The 23,488-nt window shown below is 39.4% G+C and overlaps 1 protein-coding gene across 8 annotated transcripts in view; it reads right to left on the bottom strand.

The window, feature by feature from the left end:
- The window catches only part of ntrk1 (neurotrophic tyrosine kinase, receptor, type 1), a 45,865-nt gene that overhangs the window by 1,380 nt on the left and 20,997 nt on the right, over positions 1 to 23,488 (bottom strand). For 7 of the 8 annotated variants that reach the window (XM_081616891.1, XM_081616889.1, XM_081616890.1 and 4 more), the window contains 12 exons: positions 23,283 to 23,437; positions 22,912 to 23,054; positions 21,133 to 21,271; positions 17,265 to 17,597; positions 17,017 to 17,034; positions 16,877 to 16,935; positions 16,682 to 16,784; positions 15,421 to 15,576; positions 13,740 to 13,870; positions 11,668 to 11,840; positions 6,892 to 7,132; positions 6,635 to 6,793 (listed from right to left, as the gene is read on the bottom strand). In XM_081616891.1, the coding sequence (XP_081473017.1) occupies positions 6,635 to 6,793; positions 6,892 to 7,132; positions 11,668 to 11,840; positions 13,740 to 13,870; positions 15,421 to 15,576; positions 16,682 to 16,784; positions 16,877 to 16,935; positions 17,017 to 17,034; positions 17,265 to 17,597; positions 21,133 to 21,271; positions 22,912 to 23,054; positions 23,283 to 23,437 (1,810 nt within the window). The remainder of the gene's footprint in view (positions 1 to 6,634; positions 6,794 to 6,891; positions 7,133 to 11,667; positions 11,841 to 13,739; positions 13,871 to 15,420; positions 15,577 to 16,681; positions 16,785 to 16,876; positions 16,936 to 17,016; positions 17,035 to 17,264; positions 17,598 to 21,132; positions 21,272 to 22,911; positions 23,055 to 23,282; positions 23,438 to 23,488) is intronic. The other variant, XM_081616894.1, reaches the window with a different exon arrangement.

The raw sequence follows: 23,488 nt of genomic DNA, 5'->3' as shown, positions 1-23,488 counted from the left end.
GTGGGCAGTTTTCAGGTTAAACTCTCCTGGACTGTTTGCTGCTGAAAAGCTGAATTTTAAAGCACAAAGTCCCAACAGACTTCACTAAACTCCACATGTTTACATTTGTGATGGTAGAACTTTAAAAAGTCGCTTTCCTGCTTCAAAGAAACAGATCACATGAATATAGTGTCTGAGGGTTGCTATGGAGACACTTTGCTGCAGCTGTCTGACAGTAAACCATCCTCCTGTGTAAAATGGGTCTTTGTGTCACGTTATATTTACACCTGAGGGAACCAAGAAGTCATGGGTTACTGATTAAAAGTTCCTAGGTACTGATCAGTTTAGGAAAATTAATAAATTAATAATAAAACTAACAGCAGCACCAGAGTAATTTACTGACAAAATGTGATCAAAGTGAAGGTTAGATCATTCCAGTGACATATTTTTGTTATTCTAGATGATTTTTAAGGGGATCAAAGCTTTAAAAACTGGGGTGTTTTCTGTATTTACAGCATTTTAACCAGGCTGGCTGATCCCTAATGTTTCCTTGTAGGCCCAGCAGGAATAAATCAGCAGTGCTCTTATGTATGGATCCAGTGAATGTATTGATTTACTCGGCTTTGTGGCAAGAAATTGAGACCACAAAGCTCTGTGTCAAAAAGGTGTCTAAATAAGCCGAGCCCCACAGGCAGCTGCGTATTCAGGCCGGCACCTCAGCTCCGCCGGTAAAAGCACTTTATCAGAGCACAAACAATTTCCAATGTTCACATTTAAAAGAACAAATCAAACACATTCAATAATCTTCATCACTGCTAATGTCACAGCTCAACTCTGCCTGCAGCAAACGATCAAATGTATGCTTTCCAAACGGAAGAATGGAGTGAGGATGATTTTGGTCCATTATCAAGTTTTTTTTTTTTTTTTTAGAAGAGCTGACAGCTTTTGTGCATCAATCTACAGAATCAAGGGCTGCATGGGCAACTCTGTAAGAAAGATGATGCTTCCACTACAGAGGAACTTACATCAACTTTAGCTGTAAGAAAGTTCAGCAGCATCTTTATTTTTCAACGACCGAGGAGAGGAAACCTCTGCGTTCAGCTCTGCTTCCAGCTGCAAAGATCTTAGATCATTTAGTCTGATTACAAATAAAAAAAAATCCTCTTTCAGCTCTAAAATTTACAAAAAGAGATAAAAACAGCAGCCGAACAAAAACGCGACGCATCACACATTATTCAACAAAAAACTCAAATCCAGCAGCTCCAGTTTGCATGTTAAATGTCATGCAGGACAGTTAGAAACAGGCAGAATGAGTAAAACTTAAGTATTTAGGTTTGCAAAGGTCCATCTGCATGAAGCTCAAGACTTCTGAGATCCCTGGACATGAAACATGTTTGGAGAAAACCGAACAGCCTCAGGCCAAAGGAAAGCACGGAGGTGGAGGGCTGATGATCTGGGCTTCCACAGCACCTGGACACCTGGCAGCTACATTCACACAGCAGCTCTTCTTACCCATTTATAGTTTTTCTTACTGAAATCCTTTTTTTAATGATTTTTTTTACATGGTTGTTCATGCTACTAATTAAATGCAGCTGCAATCAGACTTCTCTCTGAGCGGTTTATGTCTGCATTTACTGCACCTGCTGCTCTGGTGCAGAATTATGATGCATGTCTCTCAGTCTCAAAGTCGGCTGAAAATCTACATGATCGTTCAAACATCAGACGCTTCGAAATCTATCAGCACATGTACAATTAATCTTCTTTTGTCTTATTGCGTGCACTTGGCAACAACTGAAGGCACTTTTAACTTTGCTGTCCAGGTGACAAAATGTTTCTATTGTGTTCTGCTCTAGTGTCACATATGGAAGAGGCACAAATCAGGTGAAAAGATTGGAATTGTGTTGTTCAGACTGCTGTGAAAAAGTTGGACATGGACAAAAAAAAAAAAAAATCGTATTTGGGTCGAATTCTCTACAGACCAAAGAAACATGGACTCAAATACGCCACATCTGTCCGACACAGCAACAAATCTACAACGGATGAAAAAGAATAGAATCAAGCTGTTGCAACGGCCCAGTCAAAGTCCAGCCTCAGAGTGACTGAAATGATTTGGACAGAGCTGTGCAGAAACTGAAAACTCGATGAACCGAAGCAACGTTGTTAGAAGTGAGCCGAAATTCCTCCACAACAACGAGACAGACAAATATTCTGGTTTATTCTCCCAGCTTACTTCTGGTCTCATCTATAAAAACACACATCCTGTTTGATCTCACTCACTTCCTGCCAACTGGAAACTTAGAAAAGTAGAAGAACAACCAGAAAACTGTTGATCTCTCGAGGCCGGATGACTCCAAACTCAGAGCAGAACACACACACAGTCTCAGGACTGATCTTTCCTTGCGTATCCATTATGAAGTGTTCATGTTTTCTTATATTTAACGTTTTGAACAATGCAAGTTTTGGAACAGCACATCGCTTCCTCTTGTTGCTTTCATCACCGTCCCATTTATCCGCTTTTCATCGCTTTGTGCTGCGTAGCTTCATTCCACTCCAGCAGATAAAGCTGCACGGTGCAGAACCAGCATAAACATACCTTTATGAGTAGCAGATGGCCTGTAGTTTACGAAGTGCCAGTTTGTTTCTGGATCCAGCTCAGAACAATAGAGGGAAAAAACACAACTGTCTACTTACAGTGCAGACAATTGCATTTAAAAGCTGTGAAGTTCTGGAGCTGATGTGTTCTGTAGGACCTGTGACGATGTTTGTTGAGAGGTTTATTCAGACAGAATAAAAGAATCAAGAGTTTTCAAACCCGTCAAGGTTTCTGTTTGTCTAAGTGAGGAATGGTACAAAACATCAACAACACACACAAGCCAGTAACCAGCAAAGATCCCATAAACGGGCGAGGAACCAACCTTTTCCTGAGCTCACTGAAGGCATCACTTCTTCTAATCAAAATCAACAAACGGGTCTCACACCAAATAGATTTTCTGACAGTCATGTGACACAAGTCAAGGTTCACATCAATCAATGTTGCGTCTTTCTCACACAGCAAACTTCCAGTTTACAGGTTGTTTGCTAATTAGCATTTGGCTAAAAATGAAGATGAAAAATTGCAGATTTTTTCAAGAGTTTCAGCTAAAATTGTCTAACATGTCCTGCCGTACGCTTTCTCTAAATCTAGAAGGTTTTGTTTATGAAGTAGTGAAAAATATTGTTTCATTTTGAGACTACTGACCAGCAGTGTCTGCTAATGTTTATTTCTTTAGCATATAACGAGTGTCCAGCACCATGGACAGCAGCACCTCTGATTCAAATCCCTGCTTTCATATTTTTGCTTTAGATTTGGACTTCTCAATATCTGGAGTGAATTGTTTTTCCACAGAGGATTAGCAAATTACTAATGCTGCCTTTAACATTAACTGCGTTTCCAAAGTGTCTCTTCTGGTTGAAATCAGTGACTGATCTTCTGTCAGTCTCTGTACTTTTACTTGGAAGAGGAAACACTCCCGGCTTTGTGCTTTGTTTGTCTCTCTGTTCCCTGGTTGGAGGCATCGATAGAGTATTTGAGGCCATTAACTCGATGAAGTTAGCGTTTCTATATCTAAGTTTGTATCTATCCTGATAGCAATAATAATTATGTCATGGTGGAAACTATTCTCAGGCTCGAGGTTCCAGTTATTTAATGGAGATATTGCTTCTGTAACTCTGTGTATTTTAAAAGTTGCTCCTTTCTACTGTTGCAACATTCTTACAAAAAGGGTTTCTGCAGTGGTTTAAGATCATTTGTTGTGAAATTGTGCCATAAAAATAAACTAGTGGTGGGACTCATTTAAAATGTTTAACCAAACCTTTGCAATCAACAACTGTGGACAAAATAAGTAACAATTTTCAATTCAAAAACCCTTTTTGCTGCTAAATTATTGAGTAAATAGATATATGAGGTCAATACAAAGATATTAGTTAATGTCAGATTGGTGAAAAGTGCCATTACACCCATTCAACGTCGCTGCTGCTGCTACATGTTTAGCATTGAGATGCTATTTTAGGCTTGAATAGCTTAGCTGATAGGCTAATTCCTGTTAGCACAACTTGAACACAACAATAGTTTTTGCTCTTTATTCCATGAGGATGTTGGTTGTGCATCAAATTCACGGTACCAGAAACACGCAACAAAGGTTCCACCTCTGAATTTTGTAACAAAAAAAAATGCTATTAATTGTGTTGAAATCTATAGAATTAGTAAATCAAAACTTATGTATTAAAGTCCCTAAAATAAACTGAATTGTGCCGAATAGCAAATTTAAATACAGTCAATCCTCTGTTCTGTATAAAGTGCTGAGAAACGCAACAGTGTAACTTAACTGTGATCCTCTGCAGCAAACTCGGTAAACTTTCTGAATCCAGACATCCTGCCTCACCAGTTTTAATCTTTAAAAGCAGCATCACTCTGTACAGATCTGTGTCCATTAGCAGCGACGTCTGGGACAATCGGAAGCAGCCAAAATGTGAACAAGCAGCCAGCGATGTCTGCAGAGACCGGTGCAGCTCACAGCGCTGTGGAGGAGGATCTCCACCCGACTCTTTTTACTGCCGTTAACCTTTGCCTGATTAAGTGAGCAGAAGACGCCAGAGCCACTTCACACCAAGATGAGTCGTCAGTCAGTCACGGCTGAACACCGAGACTCCTAACGAGCCGCTGAAATGCCTGCTGCCGCCACGTCAGGTTGGGGTGATTTATCTCCGCCGCTCAGTATTTAGGCAGCATGATAATTTCACCTGTCCCTCACCAGGCGAGACAGATTAGGATAATGAGGTTACACCTTATTGGCATAGGGCAAAAATGAAGCAAATGAGATTAGAATCGAGCGCAGAGGAAAAGTGATCCACCCTTCTCTGGAAAGAAGAGCAGCTCCTGGCCTGTAATAGCAGCGCTGCGGTCACAGTGGAGACCCACTTCTTGGTGCTTAAGCTGAAAAGGCCAGACTGGACCGCCCTTAATTACTATGAACTTATTGATTAGCTCAAGAGTGCAGAATATGTAAGGCTGCAAGGGCTGACAGGTAAAACGATGAGACATAAACAATCCAGACTCGGGTATCTGAGCTGATATGAGTTGAAAAGTTCATTTAAAATATAATAATTTGATTAATTCAAATCAAAACACGCACAGTAGAGTTTATGGAGTCATTACAGGCACTGAGAATGACTCTATGGGACGATTCTTCCAGTTAAAACAGTTTTTTATTTCCACCATCACCATGTTCTTGTTAAGGAGGAGAGATTACTGCAAAGTGAATAAATACCTTTTGACAATTCAGGTAACTCCTGCCTATTTGTGGATTTTTTTGGGCAACTTAACTCCAGACTCACCTATTTCAATCTATTTGTTTTCTTAAATACATCATTTAAAGTGTATATATTTAGACGTGTGTGTTTGGTGAGTCCATGGCAAAAAAACAACAACAGACAAAATGGAAAATTAATTAACTTTTGTCCTTTTTTTTAAATTTAATAACCCATCCATCCATTTTCTTGCACCCTTGTCCCTCAGTGGGGTCAGGAGGGTTGCTGGCGCCCATCTCCAGCTAGTGTACCGGGCGAGAGGCGGGGTCACCCTGGACAGGTCGCCAGTCTGTCGCAGGACAACACAGAGACACACAACCAGGCACACACACACTCACACCTAGGGGCAATTTGGAAAGGCCAGTTAACCTGACAGTCATGTTTTTGGATCGTGGGAGGAAACTAGAGTACCTGGAGAAAATTCACGCATGCACAGGGAGAACATGGAGACTCCATGCAGAAAGACCCCAGGCCGGGAATCGAACCCAGAACCTTCTTGCTGCAAAGCAACAGCTCTACCAACTGCGCCACTGTGCAGCCCAAATTTAATAATAATAATAATAATAATAATCTGAAAACATAGTATAGTATGAGTTTATGGAGTTCATACGTTTATTTTTTGTACTTCCTTTCTCCTTTTTGAGCATGTTAAGATTATTGTGATACGAAAATATCTCTTTTGTATTCTTTGTTTATATCTATGCTATTTTATACTGCTACCATGTTCAAAGTAAATAAATAAAAATCCAGCTTTTGAAGCTGAGTTGCCTATAAAATGCTACGTGACACGACATTGGCTAGTCCAGACCAGCCAATCCAGGAGCTCGATTCATTTTCCCAGATGCTGATTGGCTGAACCCAGAGAGGAAGACTGTGGATGTTTTATTTGTGAGCTCTGTCTTAATGTGTAACAGTTTTAGGATCCCATCAACCGTGTCAAACTTCCTGATCAAAAGTGGATCTTTACTCCAACCTAGCTAAGTGAGAACCAGTTATTGTGCCAGATTTGGTGTCTTACCTCTGGAAACATAAAAAACACCATCAGTAGTTTGGAACAGCAACTGGTTTAAGGGGGAAAAACCCTAAAACAGTATGTGGTTACTGGTTTTACTGGAGATTTTTTCACTTCTTTTAGGGATAAACTAAAATACTGCTACCGTCATCCGAGCAGCAATTTCCTGTTTTTATCAAAATCAGAGCAACACACTCAGACCACCTTTAGAGTTGTCAGTAAGAACTGAAAATAATTTATATTCCACCAAACTGAACATTAAAAGTAAAATGTTCCACTAAGAAGCAGTTTATGTACCTCACTGTTGGACAGCTGGTACCAGGGCTGTTTGCCGTAGGTGAAGATTTCCCAAAGAACGACTCCGAAGCTCCAGATGTCGCTCTCCGTTGTAAACTTCCTGTACATGATGCTCTCCGGGGGCATCCAGCGGATCGGCAGCATCGTACGTCCACCAACCTGAGGATGGAGGACGAACCATCCAACAAAACACTTAACCGCACAGAAGAAATATAAACAGAACCGGCTAAAATGATGGTGGACCTCCAGACACGTACCCGGTAGTAGTCTGTGCTGTAGATGTCCCTGGACATACCGAAGTCTCCGATTTTCACCACCAGGCCTTCTCCCACCAGACAGTTGCGTGTGGCCAGGTCGCGGTGGACGAAGTGCAGCGACGCCAGGTAAACCATGCCTGAGGCGATCTGGGCGGCGATCTGCAGCATCTGGGGCAGAGTCAGCTGCCCCAGCGCGGGCAACTTGGACTCCTCCAGGATCCGAGCGTCCGGCCCGTGAGCTCTGTGGGGGGAAACGCAGAAGACAGGTTATGTTAGTTGTTTAAATCGGCAGAAATGTTTAGTAATGTCAACTGTTAACTTCAGTTGCTATATAAATGCTATTTATATCAAATATGACTAAAAGAAATGTGACTTTGTAATTTAGCGCCTTGAAACTGGGTCTGAAAGTCCGACTTCAGGAAGTCATCACAGCATCGCTCCTATATCAATGTTTTTAATCAGAGTTTCACTGATTAGTAGCTCTGCCATCTTGCTAATTGCTGTCGGCTAGTCTGAAGGAGCTGAATGGGGGAGTTGCTGCTTCATTTCATTTGAAAAAGGTGAGAGGGACAACTTCACTCAGCCTCATGGATGAGTAAAAATAACCGTTTTATTTAAAAGATTTACAATAATTTAGAAAAAGTGAACATTTTTAGATTATTCACATAAAGAATGAAGTTTTAAACCCTTTATTTCCATTATTTTTGATGACTTTCTGCTTATAGCTCAAGAAAACATGACATTTAAAAATATCATAAGAAATATTGCTTAAAGGTTGTTCCTTTCAAAATCTGCCAAACGCACCTCAGCTGTTCTTCAATGCACGTTGGGAACCTGTATATTAAAACACATAATAGCTACTGTTACATGTTTGTATTTTAAGAGCAGAATCTGAGAGCCGTAATAAATACAGACACGGTCATGTGGGCCCACATGGCTGAAGAACCTGCAGGTCCTTGTACTGATTCATCTACTATTGGCTGTTTATGATGATGAAAACACTCAGATTGGCCTCTCAGCGTATTTGTAATTACGGCACCAACCTTGGGTCACCTGAGGGACAATGACCTCAGCGAGCAATCTGCAGATTGAACACTTTTTCAGTCACATCCAGTCCGAGCCCCCGGAGCGCCGCAGACGTGGTCAGCACCGCCGCGCCACAATAAAGCCATTTAAAGCCGACGCTTAATAGAAAACACGAGGCTTGTAATACGCCCACAATTGATTTGCAATAATGTAATTCAGAGATGCAGAGCTCATTAACGCGCCGTTGTTTCTGCGGATCATGAACACCCACTCCGACATCCAACTGGCTAAATGAGCAAATCACAGCTGATGTGTCTCCATGTGTCATCCATCCATCCTAATCTCTCTCCTCTCCATATTACAAAGGAAGTTGTCTATACAATCACTATTAGTTTAACAGGCAGGTGGCAGGGTGGGAAAGCAGCTGCACCGTGGGGGCTCTCAAAGAACTCACCCACTCTGTTTTCTGGAAATGTGATTTCGAACCGTCCCTGAACATACATCTCAGAAAAAGCCTGTGTGAATGCACACACACGTGTGTGTTTTTTTGGACGGAGGGGTGGCGTGTGTTTTCATTTCCAGTCTGTCTCCTGTGCGATCTGTTTTAACCCCGTCTGCTCCGATACGTTCTCAAGGTGCCAACTGAGCTCTGATTGGTTCAAGTCCTTCTGTTGCTTTCTAAACCATTTATCAACATTTAAGCTTTTCTGTCAGTATGTAAAACAGCAAAAAGTCATTTTGTGCATGACCTCTCAGGTAATAAATCAGTTCAGCTACAGCAGACTTTTCTGCTTTTGCTCAAATGTTTTTCTTTTTTTTTATCAGTGTTTCTTAATACAGAAAAATCTTCTGAAGATTAAAGTCTATCATTTATATTAATACCGTTTCGCTAATAATGACGCTGCCTTCAGCCTTGACTTGTTCTGAATCCCAACCTGGAGCTTCAGGTTTATTTAGCTCTCACATTATGCAACCCAACATGAGCCGAGCAGATAAAATGATATTCCATCACTCTATCCTTGAAGCATAAACTGAGTCTAATTATTCAGAGGAGTTGAGATCTTTCTGGGCTCTGACTGACCTTCCTTGTACAGTTCTTGGGTTGAGAAAAAGGCAGATAACATTTCTGCTGATCCCACACATCCTGGACACAGTCTGTTTAGACTTTTAGCTTCAGGCGGCCCTGCAGAGGCAGTTTCTTCCCCCATAAAATGAAACTTAATAAAAACCTGACAGCCTGTGAAGTCAACAGCTCTTCTGGGAAACTAAGAAAAACACTTTTGCACAATCACAACAATTCTTCTCTATTTCTGTCTTTTTAAAAAAAAAAAAGTCTGCAAATACATACACATATTGTCCCTTAGTCCTAATTTTTATGTCGATTAAAGTTTTATATTTTCGCTTTATGGATGTGAACTGAGTGCTTGATAACTGAAGATGCTGATTCATCAAATGCAACAAATGCTTTCATCTATCAATAATCAATCATCTTTTAATATTTTTTTTTCTTTTATGTTACACATTACAAAGAAAAGATTTAAATTGGTTAAAAAAATCAGCAGGTTAGAAAAAAACTCAGAAATGATATTTTTCTAGCTTTATTTTATTGAAATGTGGCCTGAGTTCAGCAGTAAAGTGAATTTTGTTTGAAAACAAATGAAGCAAAATAACACAAAGACATGTGGGAATGTTTTTTCCACAAATGTGCCAAACAAAAGCTTTGTTTTCCCAAAAACATTTCCAAAATTCATAAAGATTAAGCTTCAGAAGAATCACAAATCTGATGAAAACCAAAGAAAAAATGAACTTGCATTTTTTTTTCCTTTCAAAGAATTTTATTTAACAAAACTATTCTGGGTCATCTGAAAAAAAATCAGCCAGTGTTTGGCATGTCTTCATTGCTAAAACACAAAATTGACACAAATTCAGATTCAGACACACATTAGTCTGATTATATATTTTATATATTTGTTAGATTTTCAGTCTAATTATCAGATCAATGCACTCGTTTCCTCAGGACATTCAGATTTAACTAAAAAAATCTGAAAAAGAGCAAAAAATGTCCAGTTTTTCCTCAATCAAATCCAGATGTCAAGAACAAAATAACAATAAATAGATGCTGCTGTTCAAGGACAGAGGTTGTGTCTACTGTTTAAGAAAAATCTGAATATTACAAAAAAACATCACATATTTCTGAGTGGTTTTTTTAGCAACTTTTAAAGCAGCTATTTATGTTGAGAAAAAGACGAAACGCAGAGAGTTTCATTTGAAAGACGCGGTCAGAGGGAACCTGAGTGGATCCACGCCAGCGTGGGGCCTGCCATTACCTGCAGGAGAGTCTCAATGCATGAATCACATACATTAGAGCCGTGAAGGCTTGATATGTTAATGGAGCCGGTGTGTGATACAGTGATAAGTTGACAGGGAAAAATAAGAGAAATAAGAGCTAGAAACCAGGGAGCTTCAACTTTTGAAACGGCAACAAGAGCAAAGAAAACACAATTTATATGAAGCTCCTTTTTGCAATTGTGCCCAAATGAACCTTCAGTAGTAATTAACAAGAAACGAACAGCCTTTGGAAAGTTGCAAAAATTAAACCTCTATTCAGACAAACCTACTTTTAATTTAAAGGTCTTATTTACAGACAGAGCAATCAGCCGTTTGACCGTTTGCAGAGAAGAAAAGAATCAGCTGGAAAACGGAAACAGCCTTCAGTAAAATTTCAAACAATCTCCTCATTTCCTCTAAAATTAAAGTTGTGTATTTATATTTTTTTAACCTGGAAATTTAGAGCAAATATCAAGAGGATTCAAAATAAAAAAATGAACCAATATTTCACTTTATGATTATGTTACAGTATATCAACACGGTTAACCACAATTAACAGACAATGATGATATTTTAGAATCTGTTTTATTATTTTCTTTTTAAACAATAAGACAAATATCTTAATTTTCCATTTAAACATAGATTAAAATTGACAAAACAAGCTTTATTGTTTGGTTTCACTCATTTGGTCTGGATGCACTAGTTTGTTTTCATCTGTAAAATAATGAAATGTTTGATTTTTATTATTTTGCACGCAGAAAAAGAATCCTACTGAATTAAAGTGAAATTAGAAACCACTGACCACAAAGGAAGGACTTCAAAAGCCTGTATTTTATTGAGAAGTGTGGAAACACCTGTATGTCAAAGCTAATGCATGAAATATCAAATTTAAAACGGCAGAAAAAAGTAACTTTATGGTTAAAACTAATTTATTCTGTTTCTTTTCTGCTTCAACGCTTCAAAATGTTAGGACCAAATGATCCACTGTGACTCTATTAGTTATGTTTTGTGTGAAAAAGTCCATTGATCAGACAGAAAACATTCAACCTGCAGCCACAGAAGATTCTTTTGAGCTTTTTTTCCCTAAAGATTACAGTTAGGGGACTAATTTCTTCTTCATTCATTTAGCGACATTATTATTATTCCACCAATCCGCTCAGCCTTACTGTACATGATGAAAGGCATGATGGCTGTGTTCCACTTAGCTGCTTCAGATTCAGGCTCCTGTATTGTGAGAGCAGACTTACTGCTGGGAAACGTCCCTACTGTGCTTTTTCCCTCTCTGACACATTTGCCATGAAGGCGTTGCTGCTGCCTTTCATCCAGTACTTTTAGGGGTCTAACATTAAGCAGCATGAGGACCAACAGTTTGGGCGGCGGAGACTCGGCGGCCCACTGCAGAGGCGGGATGTGTGGCCTTACCGAAGGAAGCGGTTGAGGTCTCCGTGTCTCATGTACTCGAACACCATGGCCAGCGGCTCGCCGTCTGTGCACACGCCGTAGAAACGCACGATGTGTTGATGCTGCAGGACCGTCAGCAGCTCGGCCTCCCGCTGGAAGTCCTGCCGCGTCGACTCGTTGGCATCCTTCAGAGTCTGTGAACAAACAACCACAATAAGACGCTTTCTGTTACATCATAGTATTACTTGACCTTTTGCACTAATAGCATCATTTTTTGAGGGTGTTTTTTCAAATACAATCAAATAACACGAGAGTGTGAATGTGTTTATGTTTTAAGATCATTTAAAAGGTTAGTTTAAGCATTTTTACTTTGTGTTTTTGTGCACTGTCTGAATGAATTATCACAGAAAATACATACACTTATTACCAGGTCATTGGCAGATAAGTTGACTTTTGTGAATTCAATTATGAGAAAGATAAATGAATACATGGCTTCTATCACATTTAGCGTGAATAATACCTATTTTAGGATTAAACTATGTATTTAAAACGCTGCAAGCTAACTTGAAAATTATAATTTTTCAGTGAAATTGCAATAGAAATGTGTAAGAACATGCCACAAATCAGTGATGGAGTTTTAAGGCTAAAGAAAAAGTCTAAAGAAAAAATAAGATAAATTAGCAACACAATCCCCAGTGACAGCTCAGGTGGGGTAAACAGCTCTGGAGAATATTTACTGTTTTGACTTGTTTTACTTTGGGATTCCTCAGGGCTTTATTACTGGAACACTTTGACTTTATTACCTGATCATCAGCAAAACGGTTTGGGAATTAATAAAAGAAACTAAGAAAGTTTAAATTCTGCTGAAAGTTTGTGATCTACGGTCAGAACTGGTGGGAAACTGACATATTTCAATTTCACCACTGCTCGATTAAATTGATATGATTTGTTGAAATGAACTTATTTAAATTTAATCACCTTCTGTTCCTTGCACTGTTTTTCACCATAACTTATCCTGTTTCTGAGCCAAGAAAGCTCTTAAAATATTTTTAAAAAGTAGTTAAAAGATTTATAGGAAGAAACGCAGTCTGAACATTAAGGGAACGTTCCCAGAATGATGCCTTTCAACGCCTTGGCGAAGATGAGTAACGACGTATTGTAAGAGTTTACGTGTGATTAATGCACTGATAAATGAGAGCAGATGCGTATTCCATCATCTCCTTGTATAAATGTTTCCCTGTGTGGTTTTCATTAACCTGGTGTAACATGAGCTGGGTATAAAACCACCTGACAGCCTTTTAACAACGATGGCTCACTCTAAAACCACCAAGTATTATTCCAGCAATGCACTGGAGCAGGAAACAGCTTTAAAAGAAGAAGTTAAAGTCGACTTTTACTGGGTATTATACCTAAAGAAGTTATGTACTTATCTATATATCTGAAGAGATATAAATAAAGCAAGATAAGACTAATTTATGAATTTATTATTGCTAAGTTATCCAGTCTCAACTGGAATTGGGAACTTTTGTTCAAAATGTTCTACAATGCATGATGACTTAAAAAGAAAAAGTTTGCTCAAAATTTACGTGCCACCTGAATGAAAACATAAGACAGTATAAAGTTGTTAACTAATGTCCTGACTGTAAACATGAAGACGTTCAGGTGAGGAGCTTTTCACCTGAAACGAGCCGTTACGTAGCGTCACATTTATACTCCAGGAAAACTGGAAAAGATGGATTACTGTTAAGAAATTGCTAGACATTTTAATCAATTTATTAAAAAATAAAAAAAGGCTTCCATGTATTTTCTTTCAGGTCCGGAAGAAAACAACTGCACTTTTGCTTCAATGATCCTCTGAACCAGGATGCCATTCAGAGACGAATCAGGACTTCTGAACACCAACTGTAACTTTGTTGCAGCAGGAAAAGAAACTTTCTGTTTTCTTTACCACAAACAGCCTCTTTCCCGGCGACTCCTCTGCTCGGACCACATACTAACGGCTGACATTTTCACTGCTGCCGCAGATGTTTAGAGCACATTAGCTGTTAAATTGCCTCTGAAGCGGCGTAGGGGACGACGCAAGATTTCCTCACCTTAATGGCAACCAGCATCTTGTCGCTGTCGGGGCTGAGGTTCGCACACTCTGCCAGGTAGACTTTGCCGAACGCTCCTTCACCTAGCTCCCACTTCAACACAATGTCCTGCCGCTTAATGTGCTGCACACCTGCAACAACAAGAGAGAGACACAGCTGTGAGGGAACCGTTGCTGAGATCTGACGATCCAAGCCAAAGCAAGTTTTCATGAGCTACACTCTGGCTAAAGCCTGGAGCTGATATGTCCGAATGTTTTCAAACTTCCTCATCCTCACGGGGGAAAAGTACCGATGTATCCCCCAACTGTTGTTATACGTTTATCATCGTTAAATGTTTCAGATTATGAAATTCATTCAGATTATGTTTACAATTGATGATTTAATTTATTAGGAGATAAAAACTGATCCCAACCAACCAAGTCCTGTGTGAATAACTTGAATGTTTTTGCCACCAAACCAGCAACAACTTCCTTCAAGCATTTCTGAGACCTGTAAATTAGGGATTTTTTTTAATCTACTCTTCTTTGCAAAATTGTTTCAAGTCAATAACACTGTAGGGTTATTGACTTAATATCACTGATTGGAGCCACATTGGATTTCGTATCTGATCCTGAGGAAGCCAAATGTTACCACTGAAGCAGACAGGTCCGGTCTTTCACTCCCAGTCCAAGTTAAAACATGTTAAAACATACCACATGCAACTAACATTTCTAACTACAGGAACAATAATTAATAGCATAGCAAGCTAAATATCTAGGTTGTAGTTAAGTATTTAGTTAGCAAACTAAATATTTAACCTCAAAATAAATACTTAGTTGGCTCGCTAAATATTTAGTTTCAAACTAAATATGTATTTAGCAAGCTCAATATTTAGTTGATATGCAAAAATAACTTGCCAATAACCAGAAGTGGACTACCAAAGTAAAAGTTGGGTCTTGCGAATCTTTAATTAAACTCCTGCTACTGTGACTGATTCACTTCATCATTGTTTCTTTTCCTCTCAACAATTACAACATCTCAGTTTAAAAAGCAGGATGAGGCGCTTAAATGGCAACACAAACATTTACCAACGGATTTAGAGCAACAGAAGTTTATGCAGAGGTTCATAAAACCCTGCTTTTATTTTGATAGTGCAATTCTGGTTATTGGTATGTTAATTTGCATATTTGTTAAATATTTACCAAATATGCCAGCAGTTAAGTATTTTGTTTGGAGCCAAATGTTTAGTTTGTGAACTAAATATTAGTAGTACTGTAAGCAAACAGGTCCAGCTTCTCTCTGCCCAGCCACTTGGTCAGCTCTCCAGCTCCTGGGTTGATCAAATTTATGTCCACTTCATTATTTCACTCACATATGGCTGCTAATCACCACCCTAAACACATTTTATAACTGATAACTTGGACAAAATGCTAACAAAGGACATCATGAGTAAAAGGGATCAGGATGTTTTTTCGTTTCAAGTCTAAAAGTGATTTTTTTTTACATTTTGACTCATTATTTCTTCTGAAGTATAAGCAGATTGCATTGAGAGTGTTCACACAGTCAGACAAAAACACACCTTGAGAATCCATCTAAACACCTTCAACACATCTCAGAAACTATTTACTAATGAATTAACCAGAGTTCTAATGAGAGCGAATGTATTTAATAGTTATTGAGCATAAATCGCACCGGCACTTACACATGTCTTTGTCCTTGATGATGCCACAGAAGTACTGCGGGTTCTCCACAAAACTTGATAAACCAGAGTCTTCGTCGGAGGAAGGCGGGCTGGTCCCGAAATTCATGAAGCGGAGTGAGACGGCCAGGTCATCCTCCTTACCGAGAACTGATGAGCCTAATGAAGCACAAGAGACAAGCATGGCTGACGGATCCATGACACCTAATCAGTCTCCAACCTCTTTTGATTGCAGCAGCCAACAAAAGAAGCAATTCTGGCCCAATTTTTCCCTTCTGAAGGACAAACATACTCCACTACCAACTTGGCGGCCCAATTGTTGGTGCCATGGTGACAGATGATGACAAGCTCTAATAATCACCATCATCAACCATGCAGCAATCAGGCCACATTGAACTAGGGGAAAAATGACCATACAGGAAGCCTGGATGGTTAGCAACACCTGACTATGGCAAAGTATTAAAAGCCAAACAAGTGGGACCCAAATTGTGAAATCCACTCAGCAAGGCAAACCACAGAACCCCCAGAGTCCAAAACAGAAGAAAATGGAACAACAACGAGGGAGCCCAGAGGAGATGGAGGGAAGGAAAGAGGGAGCACGGTCCACTTAGGCAATCAGGCACACTTAGGAGCTCTGAGTGAGGAGAGAAAAGGGTGGGGTGTCCACACGGAGCTAGCTTTTCCTCCATCCATCCATCCATCCATCCATCAATCCATCCATCCATCGTTTTTAATGGCTCTCACCACGTGGCGGTGGGCAGCGGAGGTCTACGCTGTAATTAAGGCACTTTGCCCAACAAACAAACAGCAGCTGCCTGTGTGCAAAGTTACATCACAGTGCAAGGCTGTATTAGTCCATTATGTCCCAAAAAAACACAACCATCTCTGATTCCAAACTGTAGCTCTGTGGAAACTCTGAGCAAAAACCTGAGGAAAAATTGTAACTTTGAAGAACGAGAACAAATTTCACGGCAACAGAACGAGACATTTGTTTACGTCTAACAAAATGTCATAAATCTGTTCACTGATCAAAAATTAAACATTGAATTTATGAATTATGCATTTCAGGAAATTATAACATTAACTTATTGTAAAAAATATATATATATGTATGTTTTAAAAATGGCTGTGTATTTTTATGTGCTGTGGGCTGTTTTAGTAGAGAAACAAATAGAAGTACATAATGTGAATTTTGCATAACAGATCCCCTATAAGGTGTCAACATGTGGTTTTTACTGTCTTGCAATTTAAAGAACCCACTTACGGTGAATACCAAACTTGGTTTGCTGACCACACTTGTTAATGATCAAAACTGTGATGAGCAGAAAGATGCAGGTGAACACAGCGAGGCCCACAGCAACAGAGACCTGCCAAACACACAAGTTACACAAAATAAACGGGCCTGGTCTAAATCTAAAAAGGCTCTTATGTTCTCAGCGAACATGATGGAGACACATACCACAAACACCCGACTCTCTGAATTCTCTGTAATGTCCACGACCGGTTTGTTTGATGGACCTGAGAGATAAAATACACAGGAAGTTAGTACTGAGAAGATATACAGAAACTTTAAGGAGTCATCGTCAGTTGAGAACTTACTTGGATACCCATTAGAGACTAGCATGAGGGACGCAAGAGAATATAAAACATATTTAATGCAAAATAAACTTAAGATTGGTAGACCAAAAATTAAAAAAAAAACTCAATAAATGGTGTTATAGTTGGAGGCACAAGATTAAAGCAAATCTATGAATATATGTGATGCTGATTATCTAGTTTTTGTTTGACTCCAATACAGCTGTTAGTCCAGATCGATCATCAGTCACATTGTTTTTACAGGAACTCACCAATAATGATCCCCTCAGGATCACCTTTATCAAAAGGATTTTCCATAAACATCCCGAAAGCCGTGGCATTTTCCCCTCCGAGCTCGTTCACCGCAACCAGAGTGTAGTTTCCGTTGTTCACGTGGGTCGGCTTGTTTAAGGTTAGGCAGCCGTGCTTCACTGACCCATCGTTCGAGTCCGGGATGTACTGTATGAAGATGAATTTGTTTTTTCTGTACAGTTCTCCATTGAAGAACCAGGAGATGTGCGTGTTAGGATTCCCGTCCACAGCGAACGGGAAGCACCAGTGGTGGTGTTTCACGGCGTCCTTGAAGAAGATGATTTTGGCTGGAACTGCAGGTTCAGGTGAGGTGGGAGACAGAAATACATTTTTATCAATCAATCTTTATTCCAGACCAAAAAGGTCCATAAAAAAAGGAAATAAGAGAAAAATAATAAAATTAAAATAAAAAATAAATAAAAAAACATGACATTCACTGAGTCACAAATAAATGATGACACCAATGTTTCCACAATCTTGAGAAAAATCTCACTGTACTAAAAACAGGATTTACTAAAATTGCAATTATATTATTGCATGACACAGAAAATCTACCCATACATCTATCTATACATGAGATTCCTGAGCACAGCTGTGCATGTGGGAACATCATTATGTACAAACATATGGCTAGCACTGCTCCATCTAGGCACTCTGAGTAGGAGCCTCATGCCGTCATTGTAGGCCACATAAAGTTTCTGCAGGCTACTTTTGTTGTATCTTCGCCACAGATGGGCCGTGTAAAGTGAAGTGCAAAAAGCTTTAAAAAGAGCCATCTTCACAGAGGATGAACACTCTTACTTTTATCCACTCTTATTTCTTTATACTTTAAGTCATTTTGAGAGAATTTGTTCAACACTTTTCCAGATTTCCTGAAGACGTTTCATGGTTGTTTTTGGACTTAAAATGTTCTGGCTCTTCAGCTGGTGCAAGTTTATTTTAGATTTTCAGAGTTTTCCGTTTGTTAAGCAAAGAGACGCTCAATAAAACTCCTATTCTTATAGTTCAACCACCATTTAAATGAATTAAGACGGTGGAAACAGTCTTAGCAGTAAGCTAATGTACAGTCTTCTTCTTGATATTTATTTGCGGCAAAAAACGTGAAGTAGCACTACCGCCACCTACAGGTACATGTAGTCTTCGGATACAGCTAATCAAAGCTAACAGGGGAGTCGGCAGGTTGAGTGGCATTTTGACTTCCTATATCAGTTACATAAGTTAAATTATCTATTGAATATTTTAAATATGCTATATAAAAAAATGCAAATATGCAACTTTTCTGCAATTAATTTAAAGTTATGTTGGACAGAAAAATATTGAAACATGAATAGGGCGTAAATTGAACTGTATAGCTAAACTAACTGGAGAACAACACATTAAAATATATTAAAATTCAGCATGAGTGTCCTTCCAAATGCCTGAAATCAAATAGTTTACTGACTATTAAGTCAGTAAACTATTTTACTGAACAAACGGATGTAAGTTTGTTTATAGTGATATTACACAAAAATTTGAATTTCATCTTGAGGCAGATTGTTGCAAAAATGTCACAAATACACTTTTTTTTTTTTTTTACCAATTATTACTCAATTAATCTATTTTAAAGTTAAAAAAAAAACACAGTTGAAATCTTGTTGAGTACCTCAGGTTCTGATTCAGGTTTCCAGATATAGCTTTCCAATACTTTTCGTCTGCTGTAAATTTAGTCACTGATAAACAGTTGCACAGAGCTGTAAATGTTTCCATTACTTTATCATCCAGAACACAGTTGCACGCTGTTCGTTCCCTCCGAGTTTCCATGAATCGATGCTCTCCATCTGAACTGCAAACCTTTGACGACCTGCCATGAATAATAAATCCTGGTCGTCGTCGTGCTCCCAACCACAAAATCTACCTGGAAGCTCTATGTCTATGCCTCCTGGACTAGAAGTTACAGGAAATGGCCCCATTTAGATCGAACGCAACCATCAAGTGCAGAGACCCTTCACTCCGCCCTGGAGATTGTGCTGCTCTTAACCTGCAACTCTGACCCGGAAAGTGCTGTTAAAAGGGGGATACTGGCCCATGTGCCCCTTTACTTTACTGCACTGCAGCGGAAATTACTGCTATTTATCATATTTCACTAATCATTCACTGACAGTCTCTTCTGATTTTAAGCTACAGGGGATAAAATAAAGGCTATTATTATATTTAATTTAGCTGCTGCTTGTCACACCTCATTTCATATTTAGACAATGAGCTAATTTAGATGTGCCACAATTAATTTGGGAAAAATTCCTGTCACAGTTAAGCACGACTGACTCACTTCAATCTTTGCTCATGTCAACTTTTCATCACCGTTTTTTTTTTTTTCCTTTTGACATTTACAATATTTCAGCTTAAAACATACATCAACAGTGACTACACCAGCTCACTTTAGGAGTTTATATAGACTCAGCTTTATTTTATCAACAAGTGAATTTTTGTACATCATCTACACATTTACTTCTGAGCTAAATATTTAATTTAAAGCTAAATATGTAGCTTAACAACTGCCCAGAGGGCATTTAGCTCGTCCAGGAGGGCAGATCTTTCTTGGTGGGCAAACCCTCTGACTGAATATCCAGCCAGAGTAGCATCAGAAAGTGCTACAGAAAGCATGTATTGTGAAAGATGTTTGCATATATTTGATCCTGTAAGCATACATTTAACTCTTTATATATATTACAACTAAATCAAACTTATTTTTTTTAAAAATCATGAAAGTTAGGTGCTGCATAATCCTTCCAAAGTGATAAGATGTATAATATATAATTAAAACACTAAAATTATGATATTTGTGTCCGTAGTGAGTTTGTGTTAACTCCATGCTTTGAAAGTGACGCTGCAACTCAGAGCAGGGATGCTATGAAAAGAAAGCCACATGTGTAGCATGAATCAATGGCACGAGGAGCCACTCAGCAATAAACTCCCACTGTTCTGGGAGGTAATTAGAAGTAATTAAAGGGCCAGCGGTTAACGAGTGTCTGTCCACCATTGGGCCTCATGTTGATGGATTAGCAGCACTAACGCATTTACAGACTGCCAATCACCGTGGAAGAAGCGGTTTTCCGGAGTTGGGAGGGAAAAGTCCATTAGCACCAGCTTAAATCAGATCTGAGGGCGGGTTATCCGCCCCATTTTCCTGAAGTTCATTATCTGTCCCTTGATGCTCATACAGCTGATTGGCGCCCCCGTCGTTTTGGCTTTATTTTCTAATGAGTGTCATTGAGTTGGAGATATATGATATTGTTTGGGTCGTATTTGCAGTAATGTATTGCTAATGCACCTGACTGTCTTCTGTGGGGCTACTGGCTGCTGTCGCTCCTTGGTGTTGCTCACCGTCCAGATGCACTAATGCATCTGAAAGTGGAAAGCAGCAGCAGACCCTCAGAGTCAAGCTCCATCTGTAATTTAAAAGTGCAGAATAGATAAGGTGGTGGAGTTCTTAAAGAGCAAGATGAGGTAAGTTCACCTTCCTTTGTCCCCTTATTGGATCCCTACATTAAACGCCAAGCTGTACCTGCAGCACCTTCACTCATATTATTTTAACACTTCTCACCAGTCTCCGGTTTGAGTGGCAGAGGACAGAGAGCTCCATTAGAAGCATGGTGCGTACGTACCCATATTTGTAGAGGAGGCATTTAGAAGAAATCAGCGCAGTGCATTTTTCTTTTCTACAACCGTCCACCCCGCCTGCACAACAAAATGATCCCAGTGTGCTCTCGCCCTCGCCTCCATTAAGGCCGGCGACTTGCATTGAGCTCGTGAGCTTTCAGGAGCGCAGCGCTTTATTTCGCAGGCACTTACACTCAATGTCCAATTGCACCATCCCCTCGTTGGGCCCAGCTTGGTTCTCGGCCTCACATGTCAGGTTGTGCATGTTGTCCTTGAAGGAGACGTTGGTGAGAAGAAGCACCAGAGTTAACGTGGAGCCCGTGATTATCTCCTGCAGTAATCAAATGACACAGAGTCATAAAGACATATGGGTCACAAAGTTGTTCAAGAGAAATATTCATATGGAAGTGGTATGTATAAATATGCATATTTAGTTACTGTGAAATTTATTTTGTTCTGACAGCAGCAGGAGAAAGAAGTTACAATAAAAACATTTTTCTGTAACTGAATTACAAAAGACGAATGTTGCTTTTTGGGTTATACCATGTTTTAATATTACTGATTAATAATTACCTTGAACTTTTAACCTGCACCCTCTGCGATTTAAGCCCCAAAACACGACTTCAAGCAATGTTGTTGTTGTTTTTTTCATTAAAATTTGTACATTTCTATGAATGTAAGTTTAAGTTATTTTCTACATAACAATTTGTTCCAAAGTGTGGATGTACTGCCCATCTGAAGTCTGTTTTCTTTTGCACATTAATGTTGTCTACCAGTGTGCTACTTTGCATAAAATCTTAAATATGTTTATTCAATTATTTGTGATAGTTGTATGTATTTATTGTATTGTTTTGTCTTAGTTGTACTGTATGCAGCCTTGTTCACTTTTCTAAGTCAATTTTCTCCCAATGAGTAACCAATTATCTTACCTTATCTTATTAGAAACAGCTTTAGCAACTAATCTTAAATGCACCATTTTTCATACGATTTAAAATACAAGGTCAAGGTTTTTTGTTTGCAAATTTCTGGAATCAGCTTCACTGAGGGAACATATTTTCTGCACATTGTATTAGCTAAAGCCATTCTGACCAGATTAGGACTGTTCAGGATGATCTAGAGTCCTGATAGCATGTACGAGTTCTCTGAATGTCACTTCTGAAGTCTGTTAGCATAGTTTCTGTGCATCAGGGTTCAGAGTGATGCACAGAAGAAGAGCGGTTGCAGCTGATCCACTGGGCCTCTTTGAGGGCACATGCAAATCTGTGTGGCTTAGACATCAGAGAGCATAAAACTGGACTGGCCACATTGGCCTCATGCCAGGGCTACAACCTCATGAGACCCACAATGGGTTGGCAGCGCCCCAAGTACGTGATTTTACTGCTCTTGGCACCAGAGATGATAAATGCAACATGGCTGGTCAATGCTCTGACTTCCCCTGATAAAGAATCTCATCATGCAGTTACAATAAAAAAAGCTATCATGTTCTTGGTGATAAGTTATGCACCTCGGTCTTTGAACATGGAGTCCGGCATATGATGAAGTCCCTTCAACAGTAGGGCAAAAAAGAGCACAACCCTACAAGTTGCTCCCAGTACTGGATGTGCTGGTTGCTGGGAGACTGAAGCTAAGTTTTCAGGCTAGATATACACGCTACCTGTAGCAGCCAAGCTGAAAGTTGGTAGAGGACCAGAAATGCATTCCACAGATCGCTACAAATTAAAGAAAACATTGCTTCTCCTAGAAGCAGCATTATTCTGGTAGGGCTTGGAAAGCATCACTGAAAAATCTATTGACTAACATGAAAGCAGCTGCATCATAATTGGTTAAAATGACATTTTCAGGTATTTAGCCACATTAAATTGCGTGAAGTTTTCCCTTCCAGTTATTCTCTTCAATATTTCACTCCAAAACTGAATTCAACAAAGCTAGCAGTACCTTGCATAAATACAATGTCCTAAAAATCCTTCCTACCTGGACAGTAAAGTTAGATGCAAGTTCTTTCGTTTGCCACATCACTTTGGGGGTGGGACTTCCTATCACATGGCATTCGAACATGAGGTTTCCTCCTTCTCTGGTCGTCAGTTGTGGTGCGTTAATGGTCACCTCAGGCAAACCTGGGATCAGCACAGGAAGCAGGATGAGCATGGATTAGCACTGTCGTGGCAAACTGGAAAATGTTTTGAAACACAAATAATTAATATTCTGAAGTGTACTGGATTAGGGCTTGTGATTTTACGCAATGAATGATCAAACCCACCATCAAAGGTTAAATAGCTTCATTCCCACATGGTGCGATTACCACAAAGAGAAATGTGAAGCATCAGAATGAAAACACAACTCACTGCAATTATCGATCACCAAAGAGCTGAGGGGAAATTCCTCATCGTTGGACAAGCAAAACAGCATTTGGCTGTCGATGTCGCCACGATCCTCGTTCTGCCATTGCTGCAGCCAGAAGAGGTCACATGAGCAGATGAGAGGGTTGTCCCTTAAAATCCTGAAAAATAAAACCACACAAACAGGTGGTGGCTTCAGATTTGACAAACAA

Source organism: Poecilia reticulata, chromosome 16, assembly GCF_904066995.2.
Source record: "Poecilia reticulata chromosome 16, P_reticulata-male-v2, whole genome shotgun sequence".
NCBI classification, from domain to species: Eukaryota; Metazoa; Chordata; class Actinopteri; order Cyprinodontiformes; family Poeciliidae; genus Poecilia; species Poecilia reticulata.
This window is presented reverse-complemented; position numbering and strand designations above follow the sequence as displayed.